The sequence below is a fragment of the Engystomops pustulosus genome, chromosome 10 (assembly GCF_040894005.1).
Source record: "Engystomops pustulosus chromosome 10, aEngPut4.maternal, whole genome shotgun sequence".
Lineage (NCBI taxonomy): Eukaryota > Metazoa > Chordata > Amphibia > Anura > Leptodactylidae > Engystomops > Engystomops pustulosus.
The window spans coordinates 40,525,222-40,544,601 of NC_092420.1; the positions used below are offsets into that span (position 1 = coordinate 40,525,222).

The 19,380-nt window shown below is 41.0% G+C and overlaps 1 protein-coding gene across 1 annotated transcript; it reads right to left on the minus strand.

Moving 5' to 3' along the window:
* Positions 1 to 477: 477 nt before the first annotated feature.
* SMDT1 (single-pass membrane protein with aspartate rich tail 1) lies at positions 478 to 19,129 on the minus strand. Its single transcript, XM_072127393.1, has 3 exons — positions 18,894 to 19,129; positions 17,844 to 17,982; positions 478 to 630 (listed from the first exon to the last, which is right to left on the minus strand). Exons 1-2 carry the CDS (start codon positions 19,029 to 19,031, stop codon positions 17,845 to 17,847), a joined length of 276 nt encoding a protein of 91 aa, XP_071983494.1. The 5' UTR covers positions 19,032 to 19,129; the 3' UTR covers positions 478 to 630; position 17,844.
* Positions 19,130 to 19,380: the final 251 nt, after the last annotated feature.

The window sequence follows — 19,380 nt, forward strand, 5'->3', positions numbered from 1 at the left end:
CCACGGAGGCATAAAGTAGACATTTGGTGAATGTCGGTTATTACATTTTCTGGTGTTATGACTCATGTGTGGAAAAAGTAGAACATCTTGAATTTCGAAAATTGAGAATTTTTCCAAATTTTCACCAAATATCTGATTTTCTCATAAATAAATTGCAAAACATACCACCAAAATTTTGTAACTAACATGAAGTACAATGTGTCACGAGAAAACAATTTCAAAATCACTTGGATAAGTTAAAGCGTTCCAAAGTTATAACCACTTATAGTGACACAGGGCAGATTTGAAAAAAATGGGCCGTGTCAGGAAGGTGAAAAGTGCCTTCGGCATTAAGGGGTTAAGCTTAGGGGACTTCACATGCCCAAATGTACATTTTACTCACCAGTTTCTTATGATGAAAAAAAACCTACAATGATTAAAAGGACTGTTATGATAGTTTACTACCACACAGTTAATTAAGCTACACATAAAAATAGATTGAGGTTCAAACTGAATTTATTTTGCAGTATATACAACAATACTACAACAATCCATGACAATTTCCATCACATTTTGGAAATAAAACAAAGCTTCACCGCACAGTAGTTGATAATGATTCTTTGCATGAAGCAACCATGTAGTTTAGTAAATCTGGAAAGAGGGAAAAAAAAAAAAAAAAATTAAATCAAGGGGAATTTTTTTTACATTTTTCAGTTTTTACATTTAAAAGCTTAAAGTACCATGAGGCATTTATATCAGCTAAGGCTAACTGCACACATAGCATATGACCCACATATTTGCCATGCAGGCAGTATGCCAAGTGTACAGTTACCCTAATGCAAGACAGTAGCAGTAGGTCAAGCAAGCATGGACTGCCCTGGTAATCTCTATGGAGCCGACGAAGCACCGTACTTTGCCAATCTCAGTCAGCTCCATAGAGATGGGCAGCCCATGCATGCGTGACCGGCTGCTTCTGTTATCTCGGGGTGTGACAGGGGTACATCTAACCCCCTTTCTCATGATCAGTGGGGGTCCCATCACTGCGACCCCAACCGATCAGCAAGCTAACTTGCTACAATGGGACAACTCCTTTAACTAATACCCCAAGATTACCACTCAAGAATTTCATGAGCGCCCATGTTTCTCAGAACTACATGAACTTTCTACACCTTTTAAAGGGGTAATCCCACGAAGACAAGTTTCTTATATATACTCAGAATAACAAAATAACACATTCACTAATTCACGGTTATTAACAAAAATACAGAAAAATCTAAGCTGTCTCTATCAGTCCTTGCGTACACAATTATCAGTTGCCCCTAGACACAACCCTGTAACTTTGACTTGGTGTCGGGGACCCCCATCTTGGATTCCTGTGTGACAGAGTGGAGCTGAGATTTCCATCTTTTTGTGCCTGTAGTCACACCCCCCTGCAGTCCTAGTACAGAGTTCACAGACACTCATCACTTCCTGCCAGCACATTGTGAGCAGAGAGAAGCTACAAACTACAAGGAGATAAGTGATTCAGGAAGAGAGAGGAGGCAGGCACACATCTGTGAGAACCGAGATGTAGCAGTGCTGCTAGTGTAAAAGTGTAAAAATAATCAGATACCAAGGGGAGCAGCTCTATTCCACGATTTGTCTAATTGTGATCTATACCAGTAAAGAAAATGCACCAGGTGGGAAGACAAACTGTAGCTTTGGAAAAATTGGGGAGACCAAGTCCCCCCTCGTTCCTTAAAGAAACGTATGACTTGGGGGAAGGGGGTTCACATTGGCTTTTTTTTCACATTCGTTTTTTTTTCCCACAGGAGCCATTTTAGCATACGGACAGACTTTTTTTCTGTTCCTGACTACAGTGATTTTTCACTGATTAACTATTCTCCTGCACAGAATAGGGAGGTACAAGATCTCACCTGTTCCCCACCAGTCCCTCAATCCCAGTATGATTCTACTGAACTTTCTGTCTCTCTCTGCACCCAATGCTGCTCCTCTCCCCCACCTATGCAGATAAGCTTTTAACCCTTAGTACTCACACTGCATAGACTTTACACTTCATGTAACTGGTTTACTTATAATTTCTTTCACCAATTACATGTTCCCTGCTCCTCCATGTGATGGAAACTGGCAGGCTAGTAACCATATAAATCCTGTATGTACAATATTCAGTATTCAGTGCATTTACTTGTGGGAAACTACCGTAAATGGATTTAATGCTAAAATTACTTCGAGACATTAGTCTGCACACATTTCACCTCTGGTGAGAAACTTTTGTCAAACACTTTCAGAACAGAAAACTTTGGAAAGAAAAAGGGCAAGCAGTGCAATATGGGCGTTGTTCCATTCGTTATTAAAGGGGGAAATCACAAAATAAGTTGGTAAAATCATAACTTTACAGTTACGCTTTGAAATCATGTTAGCTTTATTCTATGCGCCAGTAGTATTTTATAATATATTTTTTTCAGGAAAAAAAACTTTATTTGGGGGAAAATTGTATTTAGAATCTTCTGGGAGACATTTTTATGCTTTTTGCATTGGCCCACATTTATTAAAAGTTCCTGCGCAAGTATTCCGGCATAGTTTGCATATAGTAATGTGCAAACTGCTAGCATATGTATTCATGTAGTGTTTCTGCCAGTATTGTTCCGCGGCTGCACTATGTGCGCCGAGACACAATACTCTTCTCCTAAAGGGGTGTTGGGAGTGCATATTTGCACTGGCTGGTCACATTTATGTCAGCAAGTCCGACATAATTGTGGAATTTGCACATTAAACTTCGTGTACCAGATAAAAAAAAAAAAAAAAAACAACCAAAAAAACAAAACCAGTGTACATTAACCCCTTAACAACATGATCCTTTTTAGTTTTTTCACTTCCATTTTTTACTCCCTACCTTCAAAAATCTACAACTTTTTTATTTTTCCACATAAAGAGCTGTGTTATGGCTTATTTTTTGCGCAACAAATTGAACTTCAAAGTGACGGTATTTAATATTCCATGCCTTGTACTGGGAAGCAGGAAAAAAAATTCCAAATGCAGTGAAAATGGTGAAAAAACGTATACAAAACGCGTACAAATTGTTTTTTTTTTTAAAAATTTTGCCATATTCTGGCGCCAATAACTTTTTCATACTTTGGTGTACGGAACTGTGGATGGTGTCATTTTTTGCGACTTTTGATGGTATTTTCATTGCTATAATTTTTAGGACTGTGCGATCTTTTGATCACTTTTTATTGATTTTTTAAATATTTTTCAAAATGTCAAAAAAGTGCCATTTTCAACTTTGGGCGCTTTTTTCCGCTACGGGGTAAAACGCAGTGAATTATATACCTTACTGTTATTATATTTTGATAGATCATGCATTTTCAGACGCGGCGCTACCTAATGTGTTAGATTTTTACTGTTTATTTTTTTTATTTTTACTATTTTTCAGGCTCCCTAGGGTACTTTAACCCTAGGTTGTCTGATCTATCATATACTGCCATACTATGAGATGATAGCACATGAATGAGTTAAAAAGAAGTAGCCTCCGGTCTTCAGAGGACCCGAGGCTACCATGGCGACGGATTGCCGCTCCCTGATGACGTCATGGGGAGCAACGATCCGCGACAAGATGGCGTGCACGATCGCCAGGAAAAAAACCCATGATCGGTGCTGGCACCGATCGCGGGTGTTACCGGTAAGGCTTTGCTGCAATATGCAGAAAAGACTTACTGGCTATGGAGAGGGCTCGGCCCGCAAACCCTCTCCATGCACACCAGGACCCAGCTTGCGCTGCGCTCTTACTATTAATGCAATTTGCCTCACTAATGTGCCATTAGCTGTTGCCTTCATCATTCCAAGCTCAAAGAGTGCATTAAGCTCGCTGGCATGAGGTACTAAAATTAAACACCGTTTCAAGGTCCAACTCCACCAGGAATTGTCATGGATAACCAAAAAATTGCCGCCTTTGTCCTTTTCTTGAACTTTTGCAGAAGAATGGTGTTCTCTACAGCTGGGGCTTCTTGTTCACCCTGATGGCTAATAAGGATGTCAAGTGTAGACTTGACACTGTATGCTCTTTAAGATTAAAGGAAACCTACCACTTGTAGTGGCAGGTTTCCGATGGAAATACCGGGCACCAGCTCAGGGTGAGCTGGTGCCGGAGCTTATTTTAGTTAGTGTTTTAAACCGCAGTATCGCGGTTTAAAACACTTTTTAAACGTTATAGCCGGCGCAGGCAGGCACGCGCTCGGCGCTTACCGTGCACGCGGCTCTCATTCACTTCCTATGTAGCCGCGTGCGCGGTAAGCGCCGAGCGCGTACCTGCCTGCGCCGGCTATAAAGTTTAAAAAGTGTTTTAAACCGCGATACCGCGGTTTAAAACACTAACTAAAATAAACTCCGGCACCAGCTCACCCTGAGCTGGTGCCCGGTATTGCCATCGGAAACCTGCCACTACAAGTGGTAGGTTTCCTTTAAGAACCCTTTTGTTTAACATGGGACCTTTCTACACCTATCATGTCAGACCTGGAATGGATCTACCTTCTACCATAGTGGCCTGTACAACAGAAACAGAACCGGCTTACATTCCAGAATTCCACACATTTCCCCACTTGATTCTTCTGGTGTCTTCAGTTGATACCCTTTGCAGTATATCAATCAGACCATCAGTCTTTGCAGCCTGACCATCTGCCGGGGCCCCGGAAGAAGTCTTGCCGCGAAACCCTGGGTCGGGCGGATAGAAAGCTAGCGTCCCGTTATGTGAATTTGTGATATGCGCATTTTTTATGGTTTTTTGTGAGTATGAGGAATTGGAATAAATTTTAACCTTGTTGGAACGTACCACACCATCTGCCTGCATATTTTCTTCCAGTTACAATACAATTAAAAGAGGAGAATAAGAGTGTGATGGTGCTAGTCTGAATGGTGACATACTTTCAGCAGGAGAAATTGAAGATTAGTGCTGTTCATCGAAGTTTTAAGACAAAATAAGAGGGAGAAGAAGAATCCTTGGAGCTCCGGTCATAGTGAAAATACTTTTCTCTATTTTGTGGACTTTTTCAAAGACTGTGTGGACCGGTCTTATACCGTGAGTAGCTCCTTAAGGGGCAAATTGTGCACCACGAACAACTGTGTTTTTGTTCTAGTATTTAAACTATTCTCCACAGGGCCTTATGATGTTATTCTTAAGTGTGCCTTATTAGGCATCATGGCTCAGCAGGTTAAATGGAACTTGTCCCCAGATTTTTAACAAATCAACTTTAGATCTGGCTATATTCAAGGCAAGATTACAGAGTGAGCCAAGGTGGCCCCCTCAGCATTCGGCAACTAATGTCATTTGACATTCGGCAACTAATGTCATGTCAGAGTGCAAATCTTAGGAAGCAAAAGAACCTTACATGATATCAAGCTGTACGCCATGCATGTATTGGATCATATTAAATCAAAGCATGATACCATGGAGGCATGGGGAGTTGTAGAAGTCCACGGCGGCATGCCGTAATTTTATTTGATCAGATACATGCATTGGGTACATTTTGCAAAATGTTAGGAGGCAAAAGAACCTTCGATGAAGTCACCATGGTCACATGCTGAATGCTTAGAGGGCATGGGGAGGAGGCTGTTGGATTCAGCCCAAGGAGGCCACACACCACTCAACTCGCTATACGCAAGGCAAGAGTACAAAGTTGATTTTATGGGGATGCGAACAAAACAATTGCCATGGAAGCATGCTGTGAGTTGATGTGATCTGATAGATATATGGTGTAGATGAACAGTATAAAGGACCTTAGATGACATCACCCTGGTCGCGACATCAAGTGTTGAAAAGAGGCTTAGGACATGGAGAGGAGTAGATCGGAAGGGTTGGCCAAGCAGTACTCTCTCCCTCCAATACAAGGCAATATAAACAACTTGATTTATGGGAATGTAAGGAAAAACTTTTGCGTTAAATGAAGGGTGGCATTTAGTTAATAGGGCTCTATGGGAACCAGTAGCCAGATTTGTGAAAATAGGTAACAAAGTTTGGTAGACGTTTGTGATTTTACTTTGTTTGTAGATCTTTGGTTTAAGTTGTAGCGTTGCACGATGCCTTGAAATCTCAGTAATTGTACGATACTTTCAAAGCCAGAACGGTTCAATACAAGGTTTCTGTTACGTGCAGTAGTGAATGACTTCTACAGACACTACAGACTCCTTGTATCTGCAGACATCCCTTTTGAGAGATGTGTCGGGTTAGCGGCAGAGCAGGGACCACATCAGGGAGATATCACCATCTGTCCATATATGGAGTCTACATCTCCTAGGGCTTCCCCAGAGCAAAAAATTCAGATTTAGAACCTACCGGTAAATCAGTTTCCACCATGACAGCCACCTGGAGGATGCCCTTTAACCTCTGTGGGAACAGGAAGGATAGAGGTTAGAAGTCCCTTCCCAGCATCCTCCCGCCAGTGTCTACCAAATAACCACACCTGGAATGGATGCAACTGTAATTTATTTAGTATGTTAAGTCACACACAAGAATACAACAGAAAACAATGAATTTTAAGGAGGGAATAAATAGGCCGTCATGGTGGACCAGTGGAAGTGGATTTACCGGTAAGTTCTAAATCTGAATTTCCACCATGTCCCCCATGATGGCCACCTGGAGACTTATCAAATGAGATGATAATTTAGGGTGGGATAACCGATTGGAGCACCTTCCTTCAGAAGGCCAGATCTTTATTTTTTGGAATGTCCAGTCTGTAGTGTTTTAAGAACGTATTCTGGGAAGCCCAAGTTGCTGCCCTGCAGATTTGGTCTAACGTAGCTCCCCTTCTTTCTGCCCACGAAGTAGACATAGCTCTTGTGGAGTGAGCCCTTATGTTCGATGGTACTGGCTTTTTCTGAAGACTGTAACATTTTGAAATTGCCATCTTGAGCCATCTAACGATAGTGATCTTAGATGCCTTTTTTCCCTTGTTGGGTCCCTGGAATTGAATGAAGAGGTTATTATTTACTCGCCATTCCTTGGTGGATTGATGGTATTTTAATACAATGTGCCTTACATAAAGCGTATTCCATTCAGCCTCCTTGGAGGAGGTTGGATTATTTCAGAACGATGACAGGACAATTTCCTGATTTCTGTGGAAGTCCGAGACCACCTTAGGAAGAAAGGCAGAGTCAAGAGTTATAAAAATTCTGTCATCTAGAATTTTTAGGTAAGGCTCTTGTATAGAAATGGCTTGGAGTTCCCTAGTCTTCAGGCTGAGGTTATAGCTATCAGAAAAACAGTTTTTAAAGTCAGGTTTCTGATGTCACAACTTTCTATTGGTTCGAATGGACCTTTAGTTAAAGCATTGAGAACCAAAGTAAGATCCCAGGTAGGGATTCTGGTAAGGACCTGAGGTCGGATTCTAGAAGAGGCGGTTATGAATCTTTTTATCCACCTATTGTCCATAAGGCAGCAGTCGTGAAAGGCACCTAGGGCAGACACCTGCACTTTTAAAGTGCTTGTGGATAGTCCCTTTTCTAGTCCAGCTTGTAGGAACTCCAACACCTGAAAGTCATTAGGGTTATCTTGCGATGGAGGTTTATCTCCACAAAAGGATACCAATTTTTTCCCATATTTTATGATATATGGCAAATGTCACCGGTTTTCTACTTGCCTGTAGAGTGTTCACCACTTTTGAGGAAAGACCTTTCCTTAACAGGAGTTCCCTTTCAGGATCCATGCCGACAGGTCGAAATAGCTCGGTCTTGGATGAAGGACTGGGCCTTGAAATAGAAGGTCGTTCTCCGGAGGAAGGAGGATGGGTTCCTGAAGAGCCATGGATCTCAGGAGAGGATACCACTCTTCTTCCTCCAATTTGGGCAGATTAGTATTACCCTGGCCCTGTCCAGGTAGATCTTGCGTAGAACCTTTGAAATCAGGGGAATTGGGGGAAAGGCAATTGCTAGTGGCTGGTCCCAAGTATGGCTGAATGCGTCCAGAATCGAGAATGGTTCTCTTGTGTCTAGAGAATAAAAATAGTTGCACTTTCTCTCTTAAGGCAAACATATCTATGAGTGGTTGCCCCCATAGTGTGGTCAGTTGGTCATATATCTCCTGCTTTAGGCACCACTCGTTTGGCTGTTATATTTTCTCTTCCGCGAAGATGAGTCACAGAAAGAGATAGGCAATTGTCTTCTGCCCATCTGAAGATTTTCTGTGGTAGAACCAGTAAGTCTGGGGACCTGGTTCCTCCTTGTCTCGTCAGATATGATACTGTGGTGATGTTGTTGGATAGTATTAGGAGGTGTGCATTCCTTAGGTGAGTCTTGTTGGATCTCAATGTCTCCCAAACCCCACGTAACTCTCTGAAATTGGAGGATCACAGATTTCTTGTGTCCATTAACCCTGTACCAACTGATCCTGGAAACAAGCGCCCCAACCAGACTTGCTTGCATCCGTCTGGATGGTAATCAAAGGCTGTTGGATCCATGGGACGCCCCTTCCTAGATTCTTTGAGTTTAGCTACCACAAAAGATCTCGTTTCACCCTCAGTGGGGTTTGGACTTTTTTCTCTAAACCTCTTGATGACCTGTCCCAGGATGAAAGGATCCAGCTTTGGAGCGTCCTGGAATGGTTTTGGCACCGTCATACTGCTGGGATACTGGCTGTCATTTGTCCTAAGAGCTTCATAGCTGTCCGGATCGAAACCCTTGGCTTCTTTCTGAAGGATAGTATGAGGTCTCTGATGTTGTCCTTCTTGTCCTGTGGAAGAGAAGAGATTTGACGACATGAATCCAGGATTACTCCCAAGAATTTTATCTGGGCAAGGGGGGAAAGATTAGACTTTTGAAAGTTGATGATCCACCCCAGACTTTTGAGTGTAGAAATTGTGAAATTCCGAGACCTGACTAGGTCTAGACTGGTACTGAATATAATCAGGAAGTCGTCTAAGTAGGGAAAGACAGACACGTTCTGATCTCTTAGGAAAGCAACCACCTCTATCATCAGTTTGGAGAATACCCTGGGAGCGGAAGAGATTCCGAAGGGTAGTGCACAAAATTGAAAGTGGTGAGTTTCCCCTTCCAAGGATAGGATAGAAAATCTTAAATATTTCTGGGAGGAAGGGTGGATAGGAATGTGATAATAAGCATCCTTTAGATCTATGGTGCACATAAAGGAGTTTTGGTGGATGAGGGGTATAGCAGATCTTACCGACTCCATCTTGAAGCGCCTGTATATTATGAAGTGGTTCAATCCTTTCAAATTTATTATGAGGCGGTTCGATCCGTTGGGTTTCCTCACTGTAAACAGAGGGGAGTAGAATCCTTGTTTTTCGTGACTGACCGGAACTCTCAGGATGGCCCCCAGTTGTAGCAGGTTCTGAACCTCCTACCAGATGGTGACCTGTGTAGAAGAAGATGACTGTGATGGATTGAAATATCTTTGGGGGGGGGGGAGACAGGAGAATTCTATTCTATTCATTTTTTTTACAATGCCTCTTGTCCAGAGATTTGACGTTATCTTCTCCCACTGTGAGGCATAAAATGTGAGTCTTCCCCCAACCCTGGCGTCACTGCTTTTTACTTTTTGATGGGTCACTATTTGAGGAGAACAAGAAGCCACGACCTCTGCCTCCCTTGGGATAGCTCCAGCGGCCTTGTTTGCCCTTTCCTCTGAAGCTCTCCCTTTGGTCCTTGGGGCCACGAAAAAAAAAAATATCTTTTTGGTGTCAGGTCGGTTTTCCGGAAATCCCATCTTCTTGTCGGCAGCTTTCCCTAGAATGGCATCGAGGTCCAGGCCGAACGAAAGGGGACTCCACACTATTTTGTTTTGGAACAGATGTCTCCTCACCATTGCTTTAGCCAAAGCACTCTCATGGATGCGTTGGATAGGGCCCCCCTTCTTTAGCTGAAAATCTGATAAGATTCTGCTGAGGCATCAGCTAGAAAGGCGGCTGCCAGTCTAACGAGAGGAATATTTTCTAGGATTATTTCTCTAGGAGTAAGATCTTTAACACGTTTCTCCAGCTCCTTCAGCCAGAAGAGTAGCGTCCTGGCTACAGAGGTAGCCGTAAGGTTAGTCTTAAGGTTCAGCATAGATGTATCCCATGCTTTCTTGAGTAGTGCTTCAGATTTCCGATCCATGGGATCAAGAAGCTGGCCTGCATCTTCAAGACGGTAAATCCATCTTTTTAGATACCTTAGAGACTTGTATGTCAACCTTAGGACATGCGTCCCAAACCTTCGAATCATTAGGTTCGAACAATAGTCGTTTCCTGAAATTTTTGAAATTCTTTTCAGGTTCCTGCCATTCTGCCACAATCAGATCTTTCAGGGCGTCATTGACGGGAAAGACCCTTCGCTTTTTGTTTCTCAGGCCTCCGAAGATGTCTTCCTCAACTGATCTAGAAGGGATTATGTCCTCGATATTTAGCGTATCCCTTACTGCCTTCAGCAGTCTTTCCATTTCCTCAATTGGGAACAAGTACCTGGCTTCTGAGTCCTGTAAATCAAAATGCGTTATTTCTGAGTTTTTATAGGAACAAGATGGAGATTCTGAGACATCTGAATCTGACGCAGGAGTGGCTAAATCTAGATCCACGCGGGCTCTTTTATGGGAGGGACCCTGGAGAACCTGAGAGGTTGTAGCAAGGGATATGAACTTCTCTTCAATAAACTCTTTAATCTCATCCATATAAGAGGTTATTTCATCTCTCAATAGTTTATCTATGCAAGATTTACACATCGGCTTTTTATGCGTATCAGGTAACTTGCTAATGCACATATTACATCTTCTGAAACTCTGAACATCAGAGGATTTAGATTTGGATATTGCCACTTTTCCCCCTTTCTCCTGCTTCTCCTCCTTGCCTTTCCCCTTTCCACCAGATTCCTCCTGGAAGGGAAGGAGGAGAAATTCGTTGCAGGCGACCATAATAACACACACATACATACACATACATACACATACACATATACACATATACACATACACATATATACATACATACATATACATACATACACATATATACACATATATACATACACATATACACATATATACATACACATATATACACATATATACATACACATATATACACATATATACATACACATATACATATATACATACATATATATACATACATATATACATACATATATATACATGTATATATATACACACACACATATATATATATATATATATATATATACACATATATACATATATATATACACATATATACATATATACCATGTGTAGGACTCCTCAGCACACTTACAGGTACCAGCGGGTGGAGAGAGCCTGCAACCGCCTCTTCAGACATGGCTGTGACGGCAGGGAAACAATAACACACGGCTGCATGAGTGTCCAGAACAAACTTTGAACTTAGACCTCAGATCAACGTGTACCTGCAATATTATGAGCTTAAATACCTTCTAGGGGAGTCCATCCCCCTGTTGAAGGCTACAGCCGGCATTCATGATCCGGCATCGGAGCGTCGCTTCCGGTTCGCGCCAGAAGCTGTCATCTGCCTCAGCGCGAATACCAGGGAATGATCTAAGGCGCACGGAGCGCCACCGCTCTCCCTTAGGCGCCGGATGCCAGCAGGACGAACGCTGTTCCTCAGGCCGGACAGGAATGTCCAGAGCCGCCCGTGGACCCGACCTGCATGGCTTAGTAGAGGACCGCGCAACGGTGAGTGTTGCAGCCCCCCCCTCACACCTGGATGATGCAAGGGAGAGACCTTTCTCTCCATCCTGACCCTGTGGGAACAGGAAGAACACTGGCGGGAGGAGACTTAACCTCTCTCCTTCCTGTTCCCACAGAGGTCAAAGGGCATCCTCCAGGTGGCCGTCATGGGGGACGTGGTGGAAAAAAAAACTGATGGGTTTCTAATCAACTCCTTGCCTTGGAGTTGGTTGCCTAGCAACATTTGGAGAAAAAAAAAAAATAAACACTCTACATACTGATATCATGCATGCGCTGTCCAATTTTTTGCGTATCCATTGACTTGGACGTACTGGATGTATGTAGTTTGCAAGCTACAATTTCCCACTGTCTGCACATTTGTGAAAAAAAAAATGGAAATGTCAACAGACCCATAGGAAACAGCAGGTCCGTTTTCCATCTGCATAAAAAGGATAACACGCAGACATCAAAAACGCCCATCTACATGAGCCCTAAATTATACTATTTGGTATATTATTTTATATTAACCCCTACGGGACTCAGCCTCTTTTGGCCTTAAGGACACGGCCCTATTTTTCAAATCTGCCCTGTGTCACTATAAGTGGTTATAGCTTTGGAACGCTATGAGATATCCAGGGTATTTTGAAATAGTTTTCTCGTGACACATTGTACTTCAAATTAGTTTAAAAATTTGGATGAAATCTTTTGTAAAAAAATTTGGAAAATATTTTTATTTTCAATGTTCTAAATTCTCTACTTTTGATGCAGATAGTTATAGCACCCAAATAAATTCATAACTTACATGTCTGCTTTTTGTTGGATGGTTTTTTAGGATTCCACATATTTTACTAAAATGTTATGAGGCTCAGAATTCAGGTATCACTCACATTTTTTGTAAAAATCACCAAAACCAGTATTTAGATGGACCTGCTCAAATTCTAAATGACTGTGAGAGGCCTAAATAATAGCGATTACTTCGAAAATACCTAATTTATATAGATTTTATTTTTTTCACATTTTTACTGAATAAAAAGTAATTTGGCAAAAATGACCGACTTTCATATGCATAATTTTTTATTTTTCGCCTCAGAAATCTGTTTAAGGGCTAATTTTTGCAACAAGGATTGTTCTTTTTAGTGGTCTTATTTAAGAGTGCATAACATTTTTAAACCACTTTTTAGAGCATTTTTTATAGGGTATTAAAAATTATCTTTTTTTGGAGCGTTTTTTGGGGTTTTTATTACGGAGTAATAAATATGTGGGTGTTTTTTTTTATGGGAAAGTGGCATTTTAGGGGCTTATATTTTTATGTATTTATTCTTATGTGTAGTGTTTAGTGTTGTTACATGTTTTTACTTTTCCATACTTGAACCAGCGATGCTCTGATCAATACACTGCTCTAAAATACGTTTTCATTGTAGAGCAGTGTAAACTTTCTGAGCATACAGAGCATGCGCAGACAGTTTACAGTAAGACCCGGAAGGGGTCTTACTGCACAGAAGATCGGGCTGTCGCGGGGCACTCGGCAGTCCTCGGGGCTGCCCAGAAGAGGATCAGATCCTTCGGTAAGCAGCACGGGGGATCCGATCCAAAGCGGAAACACCCTTACACGCCGCGGTCATGCGTGGCTCCGATCGCGGGTGTTAGCGCATGCTGTCAGCTGTGATACACAGCTGACAGCTTCTGGTGCCGGCTCCATTCGTGAGCCGGTGCCAGAAGCAGGACATTATAGCACGTCCCCGTGCGCCAAGCATTTACCCGCAGAGACATACCATAATGTCCAGGCGCGCCTAGGGGTTAACATCACCAGGACAACCTTTACAAAACATGTATTACACGGTCATAAAGCACTAAAGCTTTTCCTGCAAATAACTGGTAACCATTACTAATCGCATGTGTTTAAATGGGAATGCAAATGCATTTAGACTAAGCCCCGCCCCCAGGCTTTTGCATTTCATTTCTAAACACAATGTAAATGCCCCATGTGACTGCACCCTAAACATTCATACAATACTTTATTCTTTTCTTAAAAGTATCGTATCGGTATCGAGTATCGCAATGCTTTTCTAAGTATCGTATCGCACTCCAAATTCTGGTATCGGTGCAACCCTATTAAGTTGTGTGTCTTATCCCCTCTAAGTCTGTAATTTGGATCTTAGTCAACATGTCTGTGAGGCCTACCGTCGCTGCACTCTCCCTTCTACCAATCTTTTGCTCAGTGTTCACAGTATTAACCCCTTCCCGACATTTGACGTAATAGTACTGCATGGTGGGAGGTGCGTTCCCGCAAAATGCAGTACTATTACGTCGAACTTCTGGCCCCGGCCCCTGAACGGAGCCGGGGCCAGAAGCTGCGGGTGTCAGCTATATATTATAGCTGACACCCGCCTCTAACAACCGCGATCGGAGACTGCGGGACTGCCAGTGCCCGGGGCTGCACGATCCTCCTCCGTGAGCTGGGTCCTGCCTTTTGGCAGGACCTGGCTGTAACAGAATGAGCATGCGCAGCACTGTGTAAGGTGAAGAATAGCTTGAACAAGCGATCAGTGGATCTCTTGTACAAGCTTACCTGTAAAAGTGATAAACTGTTAAAAACATTTAATAAAAACATTTTTTAATAAAAAGAATTAAAGTTAAAGTCCCCTAAACACAAATATTCCCTATACACATGCAATAAAGTGAAAAAAAACACCCCACAAAATTGCCAAAAAAACCCACATATGGTATTGTTGCGTCCGTAACAATACGTACAATAACTCCGAAACATTATTGAGCCCGCTCGGTGAATGCCGTAAAAACAAAACCCGAAAAACTCGCCAAAAAATGTAAATTTTTCATAAAATCTCTTCACAAAAATGTTCTAAAAAGTGATCAAAAAAGTTGTGTGCCAAAATGGTATCAATTGAAAGGACAACTCAACACGTAAAAAAAACTAGCTCCGTCAACAAAAATATATTAAAGTTACGTCTTCGAAAAGGTGGCAATGCAAAAACAAATGAGATTTCTTCTATATTACTTTTTTCCAGTAAAATTGTAATAATAAATGAAAAACTATATAAATGAGGTATCAACGTAATCGTAGTGACGTATAGAATAAAGCTAATATAGTATTTTTAGTGTACGGTGTACGACCCCCAAAAAAAATACAAAAAGAAAGGAAACCAAAATTGACAATTTTCTTTTCACCCATATATTCAAGAGTTAATAAAATCTCATCAATAAGCTAATGACCCACTAAAATGAAGTATTTGTAAAGTGCATCTCATGTCGCAAAAAATAAGCCCTTATATGTCCAAATTGCCAAAAAAATAAAGATTCTATAGCCAATAAATGTGACAATGCATAATCTGCTCTGAATGGCGCTGCTTCCCTTTGATGCCCTGGTGTGTGCACATACAGCAGGTTACCACCACATATGGGGTATTGTTATACGCGGGAGGTATTGGGTATCAAATTTTGTGGAGCGTTTTGGTATTTTATCCACTGAGAATTTGTACATTTTTTGAAAAACACATTAATGTAGCCAAAAAAAAAAAGTACTTTCAAAATAGTATCCGATTTTGTTTTAACCCCTGTAAAACAATTAAAGGGTTAACAAACTTCATAAAAGTGGTTATACATACATTGAGGGGTGTAGTTTCTATAATGGGGTAATTTATGGGGTTTTACTTTTATTTAGGCCTCTCAAAGTGATTTGAAACCTAACGTTCAAAGGCCCTTAACATCTTACAAAAATAAGAGTATGCATAAAAAACCATGTCCACATAAAGTAGACATTTAGTGACTGTTAGTTATTACGTTTTTTTGCTGTTATGACTATGTGTGGAAAAAGTAGAACATTTTGAATTTCTAAAATCAAGAATTTTTTCAAATTTTCACCAAATATCTAATTTTCTCATAAATAAATGCAAAACATACCACCAAAATTTTTCAACTAACATGAAGTACAATGTGTCATGAGAAAACAATTTTAAAATCAATTGGCTATATTAAAGCGTTTCAAAGTTAGAACCATTTATAGTGACACAGGGCAGATTTGAAAAAATGGGCCGTGTCAGGAAGGTGAAAAGTGGCTTTGGCGTTAAGGGGTTAAAGACTTTGACCACATTCCTCTACCTTCACCACCATGGTCAAAATAGTCTCTGGGGTTTTTCAATCTATCATCGCAGTGGACTTGCACTAGACTGACACAAAGCTTTTCAATGGATCTTTTCACACTTTTTTTGTGTCAATGTGTTAGTACAATGTCAGTAGCCAGATAAAATTGTATATACACCTGCACCCTGATAATCTAAACACATTTTCACCCCACAGAACTAGATGGATCATAATGTGTTTGCTTAGAGAGTCCCCGCCCACACTCTGGAATCTTACACTGACCAGCCTAAGGAGTGATAGGAGCTAAAACAGCAATAAAACAGAGTAAAATAAGTAGTCATAGAAAACAGTAAACATAAACTTGTTAGGTATCGATACATCACAAAAATGCCCGATCAAAATATAACAATGTTTTTTCACCGCGTTTAATCCAGTAACGGGAAAATAGCCCCAAAATCGAAAATGGCAATTTTTTGCCATTTTGAAAAAAATAAAATCAAGAAAAAGTGATCAAAAGGCCGTACAGTCCTAAAAATAGAAGCACTGAAAATGTCATCAAAAGTCGCAAAAAAAATGACAGGACCAACATCTCCATACACTGAAGAAAATTATTAGTAGATTGCAAAATTAAAAAAAAAAAAATTAAAATTTGTACAGGTGGTTTGGAAATTTATGAAAACATAACACCTATATAAATTTGGTGTCCCCATGATTTCGCTGACCCAAAGAATAAAAGTGGACATGTCATTTGAGGCTTACAGTGAAAGCTGTCAAATCCAAACCCAAAAGAAAACGGTTTTTCACCAATTTCACTGCATTTGGAATTTTTTTTCCCCGTTTCCCAGTACATGGCATGGAATATAAATTCAGTCACTATGAAGTGCAATTTGTTACACAGAAAACAAGCCCTACACTGCTCTTTACATGGGAAAATGTTTTAAAAAGTTAGATCTTTGAAGGTGGGGAGTGAAAAATGGAAATGCAAAAACGAAAAAAAAGGGCCTTGGTGTTAAGGGGTTAAGAAACGCAATTCACATTTAGCTAGGAGCGGCTTTTCCCAATAACAAATGCATTTAGACCTTAACACAATTCAAACCTAGTGTGTGAATGCGCCCTTAGGGTGAAGACACACATGGCGTTTTTAGGCCGGTTTTAGTTAGTGCGTTTTCAGGTCGTTAAAAACGCATGCATTTTTAACGATCTGAAAACGCACTAACTAAAAACGGCCCAAAAACGGCCCATAAACGCCATGTGTGTCTTCACCCTTAGGCCTAAAGCAGGTGTGGTTGAGCAAACAGAACAGGTGCAAATCTTTCCATTATACCTAACACATGTCAGGTCTCAGTTCAATGAAACTAATTTCCCCAAATAGTGTTTTTCATGGGAAATGCAGGCATTTAGAAAAATACAGGAGAAACTGCCAGATCACCAATACAAAACTCCTTACAACACAAATTGAATATCAGGCATAGGGCTTAAAGGGAACCTGTCACCGTGGTTTGAAAAAATGAAGTTGCGGGCAGGTTCCCATAGAGCCCTTATAGCATAAGGGCAATCTTTTTGCAGCTAATAAAATTGCTGCGCAGAAAAGGAAAAAATTTACATTTATTTGGGTTACCAGGCAGAGAGTCTAGCGAGTTGAGGTGGTTGGATACATATATGCGAGTCCCGCGGCTTGCTCACACCTCCTTTCCCTATGCCACCCGGCTGTCGGCTGAATTATAACACATATGCCTACGGCTGCCATGCGTGGAGGCAGGAAGCTAAGCAGTAAAGCCGTGCATGCGCCGTAGGCATTTGTGTTCTAATTCAGCCGACAGCCGGATGACATAGGGAAAGGAGGTGTGAGCAAGCCGCCAGACTCACACACATGTATCCGTCCACCTCAACTCGCTAAACTAGAATAAATGTTAATTTTTTTCCCATTTTTTCTATAATTAAATAGTGCACACAGGTTAAGCAGCGCTGCACAGAGCTTGCCTAATCGGTCCCTGTCCTCATGGGGCTCACAATCTAATCAACCTACCAGTATCTTTTGGAGTGTGGCTTAATTGGTTCCAATACATATGGAAAACAAAGAACGAGAAAGTGTTAATTAGAAGCAATTTACCTCAGTCGTCGTCATCATCATCCTCTGGAACAAAAATGTCATGTTCTTCAAGTAGGGCAGCAAAGTTCTTACTGATTAGTGTTCCTACATATAAGAACGGGATTACTACACTGAAGACTCTTAATAAGCCAAAGCTTACCTGCAGAAACAAAATCAAATACTTTAGATTTTTGTTACATCCACTTGTCATGTATGTAAGCAAACAGGTTGTGCAGTTTTCAGTGGATTTACTTGTGGAAACTAAATGGATTTAATGTTAAATTACTTTGAGGGAGAACACAAGGCATCATGGTGTCTGTGGGCAAGCTAGCTGGCCTCAGCCTGAGGGCATAGACTACAGACAGTCTCCGCCCACTTCACCTCTAGCGAGAGAGATTTTTGTCACTTTCAGAACAGAAATTGTTCTGTTTGTTTTCAAAGGGGGAATTACATAATAATTTCATAAAATCACTATAGCTTTACAGTTACGCTTTAAGTCTAATGCCCCATTCACACTACCGTCATAGGGACATATATCCGGCCGCAAATATATTTCCATAGATGGCTATTGCGATATGGCTATTAGATACAGCGAAACGGTGTAGCACCATACACAGGGAAAAGATGGAGGATGCTCTCTCTTTCCCGTACGTATGGCTGCACCCTAAATAATAGTAAAAAAAAAAAAAAATAATAATAAAAAGTAATTCAATCTCCCCTTAATTTCCATCTAATGGATATAAAAATAAACTGTAAAAATCAAAATGAACCATAAGAGTTCTTCAGTTTGTCAGTATTCAACATTACCAGAAGGAAGGAAGACAGTAAGGAATACATTTCAACATGTCAGATCACAATTCTAATCACAAATGACCCATTCTACAGAGATTCTTGAACTAGATTAAAGACTTTGTTCAGACAAACTGAAGTCAGCTACATGCACTATAAGCTTAAACCTATACTTGAGCATATACAAAAACAAAGGTATTGACAGTTGCAGGATGAGTTCATGTCCGAGGTAAATTCAGGCTACGTTATGACGTCGTCCATTAGTAATATGACATCGCTTACTTTTTCCGGGTTTGGGTAAATGGCGCCTGTGTTTGTGCTAATGGCAGTGCGAGTGGGAACACTTGGTTTAAATTGCGCTAATGTAAGGAACCGTCTTGTCCGAGCAACAATTCTCGTCGCCAAGCCAGCGTTAGCCATACTGTTCAGGTCCAGTTGAAACCCAACATAAACATAAAATGGCAACCGCAACAGATTTGCAGTAACGCCTATGCGTCACATGGGAAGGTGGAATAGAGGCTTGCCGGAAGTAGCGGGATGGAGGCGGGATAATACGCGCAGTGACATCTGTTATGCTACAGTGAATGAGAGAACTGCTGCTGAGTGTGTAAATGCCGGTGCTCGGAATTTCATTGTGTTGTTTGGCTACTACTTTTATTTCCCCTTAACTGCTAATTGAACATGTTCATTGCTGCGTTTTTCTTTCATTACAGCGGTATAGAGTCTTGTAGTTTGAAGTTTTTAATAGCAGAAAATTTTGTTTCACATA

Coding starts and splice junctions, on each gene's coding strand:
- SMDT1 (XM_072127393.1), bottom strand. CDS start 19,031: ATGGCTAACGCTGGCTTGGCGACGAGAATTGTTGCTCGGACAAGACGG. Junction 17,983..18,893: donor TTTACCCAAACCCGGAAAAA/GTAAGCGATGTC, acceptor TTGTTTCTGCAG/GTAAGCTTTGGCTTATTAAG.